The following is a 9070-nucleotide window of genomic DNA, read 5'->3' as shown; positions in this document are numbered from 1 at the left end:
TTTGTTGGCAGTATTGTTTTCCAGGGATGTGGCTGTCTGACTTGACAAGGAATCGATATGAGGTCAGGGAGAAGAAATGTGTGAAGAAGGTAATATGCTGCTCTTTCCTGCTGTTTTCCTCTTTTGTCTTTTTCCTCAGTTTTTTTATAAATTTTAAATTTCCACACACCTTCATTAATATGGAAAAGGAAATATATTTTTGCTAGAGAACAAGATCCAACTAGATTTGAGGTCAGGTGTTATATGAAATGGATTCAATGCTATCGTCGTGTTTCAATTAAAAAATGTATCGATATGTGGAAAAAAAAAACTTATACATAATGATCTGTTATTGGATTGTAAGTTTACGTGATGGTAAACACGATACGTATAATTCATTTCTTTATAATTGACATGCTCAAAACTTGGTGATGAATTGTCATTCACTTTTGTTTTCTTAGTGGAGCGAATAATTAGGTGCTTCAAGTGGAGAATAATAATAATAATAATATTTAATGTTGTCTTTTCATGCCAAAAATAATATTATTTCATATAGTGGTGAAAAGTGAAATGCAGCCTGTATTTGATTTATTTATGGAAGTATATTTTGACATTCTATTTTTTAGTGTCAATGACATGATTTTCCTCTGTCTTTTTAGCTAAAATGGTTTATGATATTGTCGTAAGTTTTCATTTTGGTTTTTGAGATTTAAAACTGATAGAAGTGGTTCTTGAAATTTTTCACCGTCAATTATGTTGGTCTTTTAGTGAAAAATCTTTGTTAAATTGAATAAACCACCAGTTCAAGAAGAGAGGTTGATTCGACAAAAATACACTCAATTTAACAATGATATCTCATGGAATGGTGAAGAACCATTTCTATCGATTTTAAATATAAAAAATGAAAGTGAAAAAATTATGTCAATTTATACGCCATTTTGGATCAAAAGCCTTCCTCTTTTGATTTCAAATCTTTAAATGGTAAATGTATTAAATAAAATTATAAATAGTAAACGTCACATAATATTTTGGTCGACCTCTGTGCGTGCATTTGCAGCGAAAGCGAAGGGGACTTAAGGGAATGGACAGCCTCGCCAGTGATTCCGAGTAGCCATCTTACTATTTTATTCCCAAAAATTGTATAATTATTCAAACAAATTACAGAAAAAGAGAAGGAAAAAAAGTGAGACTTGAGGCCCCAAGTTTCAGAAAATCAAAAATCAAATACTGTTACCGGGTCAGGGTGTAAGGGCCCACTCACCGGCCTTTTCGTAGTCCGCCTGCCCTTGCTTTGTAGGACACAATGTTCCTACCGTCGATGTCGATGGTGGTTTTGTCATTTTGATGATCAACGGCTGAGATGTTCTTTGGGCAATCAGCGGTTGTTGTGAGATTTTGGACTTTATGGTGGGGGCATTTTGGTCAGCAGAGGTCACTGATTGAGAAAGTGAGAAGCAAGCGTATGCACAGGGATAATTAAAGGGCAGGTTTCAGCCTCATGACTCGGTCTGAGTCGTCTGACTCTGGACGCCACCCAACTCGGCGATTAGATAAAATTAATATTAACTAGAATTTTCTTTTTCTTTGTCAATGGTGTTTTTTATTTATTTTTCATTTAAATTTATTGCTTTCTGACATCGATTAATTAATGTTGGCTACAAATATCTTTTGGCCTTTTTTCACTTCTCTCTTTGTTACTGATTCCTCATAAAACACAAAATTTTGCTACGCTTCGATGTATGTTTTGCGCGCCATTAGTAAAACATTGTGCTGAAGAGAATTAGAGCATACTAAAAACAATGTGCGGACTTTTGATATAAATATTTTTTAAACCAATCTTTAATAAAAATACAAATGTTGAATAAGTACTTCAAGTACTTCCTACCAATTGGTGCTTCTTGTAGAAATCATTTTAAGTGCTATTGAACTCAAAATTATTTTTACTAAAAATGTTTTGAGTTATTTTAAAAACACTTCCAAACGATTGCTCGTGCACACCAAAACACAAAAACATAGGTATTTCTCAACAGTTCACTCGTGAAAAACGGTACGGGAAAGAGAATTAGCCCCAAGTTTACTCAAACTTAGTGGAATTTGCTAACTTGTAGAATGGGCCGAGGACATGGAATTTTCGATCCCATCAATTTCCTAAAGCTTCCGCTTCTTAGCAGAAACATGTCTTACACGCCATGAGTAAAACATTGTGCGGAAGAGAATTAGAGCATACTAAAAACAATGTGCGGACTTTTGATGAAAATGCTTTTGAAATCAATTCTGAATAAAAATACAAAAGTGAATTTTGAAAAAGCGCTTCAAGTGCTTTCTAACAAAAGTACATAACTGGTAATTCTTTCAAGAAGCACTTTAAGTACTTTTGGAACTCAAAATTATTTTCTCTAAAAGTATTTTTCAATCATTTTAAAAGCATTTTCAAGCAAGTGGGGCTTCTACTGCACACCAAAACACGAAAAGCAAAAGTTGAGATTTAATTTAATTTCATTTGGTCAAATCTTAACAGTATTCATGAAAAACGGTGCATGAAAGAGAAATAGATCCAAGTCTATTCAACCTGAGAGGACTTTGCTAACTTGTAGAACGGGCGGAGGATTCAACACAAAATTTTACTATGCTTCGATGTATGTATTGCACGCCATGAATAAAACACTGTGTTGAAGAGAATTAGAGCATCTATTTCAAATTTTTCCTAAAAACAATGTGTGGACTTTTGATTTAAATGTTTTTGGAACCAATCTTGAATAAAATACAAATCTTGAAAAAGTACTTCAAGTGCTTCCTACCAATTGGTCTTTCTTGCAGAAAGTATTTTAAGTGCTTTTGAATTCAAAATCATTTTCTTTAAAAATGTTTTCATTCATTTTAAAAACACTTATAAATGAGTGATGCTGCTCTTGCACATCAAAACACAAAAAGTAAAGGTATTTTTCAACAGTTCACTCGTGAAAAAACGGTGCGGGAAAGAGAATTAGCCCTAAGTCTAGTCAAACGGAGTGGAATTTGCTAACTTGTAGAATGGGCTGAGGACCTGGAATTTTCGATCCCATCGATTTCCTAAAGCTTCAGCTTCTTACCATAAGCATGTCTTACATGCCATGAGTAAAAATTGTGCGGAAGAGAATTAGAGCATACTAAAAACAATGTGCGAACTTTTGATGAAAATATTTTTAAAACTAATTCTTAATAAAAATGCAAAGTGAATTTTAAAAAAACATTTGCAGTGCTTTCTACCAGAAATACATAACTGGGGTTTCTTTCAGGAAACACTTTAAGTGCTTTTGGAACTTAAAATCATTTTCTCTAAAAGTGTTTTTCAATTATTTTAAAAACGTTTCCAAACGAGTGATGTTTTTACTGCACACTAAAACACAAAAAGCAAAGGTTGAGATTTAACTAAATTTCTTTTGGTCAAATTTCAACAATTCATTCGTGAAAAATGGTGCGGGAAAGAGAATTAGAAGTGCTTTTGGAACTAAAAATCATTTTCTCTAAATGTATTTTTCAATCAATTTAAAAGTGTTTCCAAGCGAGTGATGCTTTTACTGCACGCCAAAACATGAAAAGCAAAGGTTGAGATTTAACTAAATTTCGTTTGGGCCGAGGACCTGGAATTTTCGACCTCATCGATTTCCTAGCAAGCTTCAACTTCATAAAAATGGATAGGTTCCATGCTTGCTTATTCAACCCTACTTTTCACCTCAACATTTTGCTCTTTCTCGTTTGATCAAATTTCAACGGCTATAAATAGGGCTTATAATTATAATAAACTTAACCGTTGGATCAAATTTCAACGACTCGAATTCTTGAACTTGATGAATTAAGATGAAGGGATCTGGAAGCCATTTCCAATAGAAGATTTGATCTCAAGGGATTAATGATTTCTTTCCGACACTTTCACAGCTGGTTCCGAGTAGGATTGTTTTTTTTTTTTTTTTTTTTTTTTTTTTTTTGCGTGGGACCAGTCCAGCGTCTAGAACCCGAAACCAAACACTGTGGGCGTGTTTATATATCCGTAATCGGAATGAAAATATGGAATTAAATTCCGATTACGGAGTACTTCGATGTTTACTAAATATGGATGAATCAAAAAAGCAGTGAGGCCTACACAAATTTTGGAATTCAATTCCTTGTATTGGTGGAATTGGATTCCTTAGATATAGGTGGTAATCCAATTCCTGCTTGTTTGGGCAATCGGAATGACACTTTTGTTCCCTTTATGCCCTCACTTACTTTTTTTTATTTCCAAGACTATTCTTTATAAACCCATTAAAGTATATAAAATATTTGATTTGGGATAAGGGCATTTTAGTAATCATACTAGTTTATATTCCGATTTTGCTGAATTAGTAAACAGTTTTTATGGAATTCTATTCGGATTCTAGAACATTTAAGTAAACAGTTTTAACAGGAATCCGATTCTGACTTCCCCTTATTCCAACTCCTTCTTAATTCAATTCATTCTCAATTCAATTCCTTTTATTTTCATTACTGTTACGTAAACGTGCCATGTAAGTCATGAGAACGAAAAGTCCAGGCTCATACTGGTTGGGTCTTTTCATAAGCAGCTTTCCAAAAGGTCTTCCGAGGTAGGTAATGTTAAAAATCCTACATTCGCAAGAGAAGGAAAAAAAGAAGAGTAAATATCTTAACATTACTTTAACGCGGTATCTAAGTCAAACAACAGACGTAAATATCTTACACTTAATAAGTTGGGGACAATATCAATGTTGTTGGAAGTAAATATTTGGTCTGTTTTGATAATTTAACGCGGTATCTAAGTCAAACAACATACGTATACCCCACGTGATGGGTGGGGATTCACCTGGCCCCGCTCGATGATGCGGATCCCTTGGCCTGTGTACCCACAATAATTGTTTATGTAATACAATCAATAATTATTAATCATAACTCCAAAAGTCAAGAAATTGTAAACAATTCGATTACATTTGAGGGGATACAGACTTGCTTTGGCAACCGAAGTCAAGAAAAATGTGCTGAGGATTTGGATAATCTGTGCACGATTGACTTCAATATCTGTCTTTGAGCTGATTGCTGCCTCCCTACAATTTTACTTTGCATGCTTTCAGTAACCATCGGCAGCAAAGAAATCTTCGTACAATGGGTAGCTGCTATCCAAATTTCAATCTTGTTTACTGTTTTCTCTTTCTGTTTACGGTCACTTCCTACATGCGGATGGGTGACGGACTTCCAAGCGGTGTGGACTCATGCATTGAGGAAGAGAGACGAGCACTACTCAGCTTCAAACAAAATGTTACTGATCCTTCGGGAAGGCTTTCTTCTTGGGTAGGACGCGACTGCTGTCAATGGAAAGGAATTTTGTGCAACAACCGCACGGGTCATGTTGCAAAGGTGGACCTTCGGAATACTTATCCATCTCCAGTATGGTCTGATCCCGAAGATCGCTACGACAAGTTGGCTTATGAACGCTCTTTATTGTCGGGTAAGATAAATCCTTCCTTGCTTAGCTTGAAGCATTTAAATTACCTAGATTTGAGCGGGAACAGTTTCGAACTCCCTAAATTCAATGGTCTGCTTGAAAATTTGAGGTATCTTAACCTCTCCTCTGCATTATCATCTGAGGGAGCTGAGATTCCAGAGTTTGTTGGAAACTTGTCGTCTTTGGAAACACTCGATCTTTCGAATAATTATTTCGAAGGGAATCCAATTCCTAAGTCTTTGGGCCAGCTTAAGAGTTTGAATTATCTTGATATCTCCTTCTCAGGTTTTCGGGGAGAAATTCCCCCTAACCTTGGAAACCTGTCAAACCTGAACCATCTTGACCTCGGGTGGAATTACTTGAAAATATCTTCCGAAAGCTTGAATTGGCTTCCTCGCCTCTCTTCCTTAACATACCTCAATCTCGACTTTCTCAATCTTTACAGCGCGGGAGCAAGTTGGCTATCTGCTGTTAACATGCTTCCTTCGCTGTTAGAGTTGCATTTGTTTCTTTGCAGAATTGAAGGGATTCCACTCTCAATCCAAAGGGTAAATATGACTTCACTTTTGGTACTTGATATGTCAATGAATTCTATCTTTTCTCCACTACCTAGCTGGTTTTCTAATCTTACTAGTCTTCGAAAACTCAATCTGAGTGGACAAGATTTCACTGGTCCGATTCCTCGTGAGTTTGCAAGGCTCGAATATCTGGAAGGCCTTGATTTTTCTAGTAATGTACTCGAAGGTCATATTCCCAAACTAAACTTTTGCAAGCTAAAGACATTAAACTTTCAAGGAAACGAATTTGATGGGGGAATTCAAGGGCTTTTGAGTGGTTTCTCAAACTGTACAGAGAGTGTATTGGAATCGCTGGATTTGTCCTCTAATAAGCTGGAAGATGAGTTGCCTGACTCCCTTGGGATGCTACACAACTTGCAATATGTCAACCTCGAGTTCAACAATTTTTCAGGCGAAATCCCAGAATCTATTGGAAAGTTGTCATCCTTGAAAACTCTAAACCTCGAGTTCAACAATTTTTGGGGTAAAATCCCGGAATCTATTGGAAAGTTGTCATCCTTGAAAACTCTAAACCTCAGTTACAACAATATGATTGGACCGATTCCCGATACTTTGGGACAATTGTTCGAGCTAGTTCACCTAGATTTGTACGGGAATTCATGGGATGGCATTTTAACAGAATCTCATTTCACAAATCTCACAAGATTACGATCTATTGATGTGTCTACATATCGACCTATGTCGCTCATTGTCAAACTGAGTCATGAGTGGATTCCTCCTTTCAAGCTCTACACAGTTGGCATTACAAATTGCAGTGTTGGTCCTAAGTTTCCTGCATGGCTTCAGTTGCAAACTGAACTTTCCGATGTCACCCTTCGTAGTACTGGAATCTGGGGTACCATACCAGAAGAGTGGTTGTTGAAGGTATCATTGCAGCTCAAATATTTGGATTTATCATACAATCATATCAGAGGAAGGCTTCCACTCCAACTGAAATGTCCAACTCTATATCATATAGATTTGAGCTATAATCGATTCGATGGTCCACTCCCACTTCTGTCCGCCAATCTTACCATCTTTAATCTTGAAAGCAATTCATTTTCAGGGCCAATTCCTTCGAACATTGACCAATTGATGCCGACATTGCAAGGATTGTATCTTTCTGACAATCAGTTGGAAGGCACAATTCCACCATCCATTTGCAACTTGCAAAGCTTGTCAATCCTTTCTCTGAGAAATAATCATTTATTCGGAGAATTTCCCCAAGAATGGAGTGTGTGGCCCGTAATAGATATTGTCGACGTTGGATACAACAATCTCTCAGGTAATATGCCAAGTTCGATGGGTGTCCCAAGCTCACTTTATGTATTAAAGATGAATGATAACAATCTTGGGGGCACAATTCCTTCTTCTATATGGCGAAACTGCACTTCTTTGAGGAGTATCGATCTTGGAGGGAACAAATTTACAGGAAATATGACTTTATGGATAGGATCAAATGCACCCGACTTGTTTTTCATACGATTGCGATCCAACTTATTAAGCGGACATATCTCCGACCAGTTGTGCAATCTTCAATTTCTTGACATCCTAGACCTTAGTCACAACAACTTCTCAGGGTCCATTCCCAAGTGTTTGAAGAATATGACGTCTTTGGTGGAAGGTTTTTCCAATGCCACTGACTATGAAAGCTATATTGAGCAAGCCACATTGACGTTGAAGGGAAGGGAACTCGTATATAGCAAAACTCTGTTCTTGGTGAAAAGCATCGACCTTTCATCGAATAATTTAGAAGGTGAAATCCCTGAAGAAATAACAAGCCTCATTGCTTTAAGTACCTTAAACTTGTCAAGAAATCAACTGAGGGGAAACATTCCTTTCAAGATCGGAAACTTGCGTTGGCTGGAAACTCTTGATCTCTCACAAAATCACCTTTCAGGACAGATTCCTCAAAGTTTGTCTTCTTTAACCTCCTTATCTCACTTGAACTTGTCTTATAACAACTTGGCTGGAAGGATTCCTTCTGGGAACCAACTCCAGACGCTCGAAGATCCCTCCATTTACAAGGGCAACATTTTACTGTGTGGAGTTCCTCTTTCAACTAAGTGCCCAGGAGATGAGACTTTTACTGCTACAGATGCGAAAGACAGCGATGAAGATGGAAATAATAAGTTGTGGTTCTATGTCAGCATGGTACTGGGTTTCACCGTGGGCTTTTGGGGTGTTTGTGGTACATTGCTTGTGAAGAAGTCATGGAGATATGCTTATTTTCGATTGTTCGATGACATCAAAGATAAGGTAATGCTAGCAATTGCAGTCAAAGTGGCTCGTTTTCAAAGGAAACTTTGATTCGAGAAGAAAATCTCTCAAGATTAAAATACGACAAGCCAAGTGCTAACTACCAAGTTCATGTACTACTTATTTAGTTTTTCTATGGCTATCATGTATGTGTAATGTACTGCAAGCTACTAAATAAATCATGTTTTTCCATATTTTCTTGAAATTTCCAGTAAGTATTCGAATACAAGTTCCATAGAAAGCAAACATCGTGCATATTTCTTTGGGGATATTTGGGAAGAAGTATGAGAAATTACGCGAATTGTAGTGTCTGCAATTTTGTTAAAAAGAGTAAATTAAATTTAATACTGGAACAATGCCTTTGAACCATGAACATATAGTGTGGAGAAATTGAAAGTTGAAATAAGTGGAAGACGACATAGGAAAGAGAAGAAAGTTCAAAGAATATTATGATCAAATTGGAACTCAGTTGAAAGTTCAACAGAAAGATGAGTGGAACTGGAAAATGCACACACAGACCAACTTGAAAGAACGCACCAAAAATGTCAGCCTGGCATGCAGTTCCTTTCTTTTTTTCTGTTTAGATAATTTGCACAAATTTTCCAACAAGAATACAAGTGTTCACATATAAAAAATGCAGATGCCCCCACCAAAAATTCAGTACTCTAGAGAAAGTGGGAAAAAGGCAGAGGAAGGAGAGGTAAGTTCATTGAATGAGAAGCACACAGGAAAATGCACACAGAAAGACCAACTTGAAAAGCGAAATACACAAAAGTGTGAGGGAAATGTTTGAATCCGAGAT

At 36.5% G+C, this 9070-nt stretch overlaps 1 protein-coding gene across 1 annotated transcript; it reads left to right on the top strand.

Annotated features, from left to right (window-relative positions):
* Positions 1 to 5112: 5112 nt before the first annotated feature.
* LOC103958085 (receptor-like protein EIX2) lies at positions 5113 to 8319 on the top strand. Its single transcript, XM_018650084.2, has one exon. It carries the CDS (start codon positions 5113 to 5115, stop codon positions 8317 to 8319), a length of 3207 nt encoding a protein of 1068 aa, XP_018505600.2.
* Positions 8320 to 9070: the final 751 nt, after the last annotated feature.

The sequence above is a fragment of a genome, unplaced genomic scaffold, assembly GCF_019419815.1.
Source record: "Pyrus x bretschneideri cultivar Hongxiangsu unplaced genomic scaffold, Pyrus_bretschneideri_v1 Contig7, whole genome shotgun sequence".
Lineage (NCBI taxonomy): Eukaryota > Viridiplantae > Streptophyta > Magnoliopsida > Rosales > Rosaceae > Pyrus > Pyrus x bretschneideri.
This window is presented reverse-complemented; position numbering and strand designations above follow the sequence as displayed.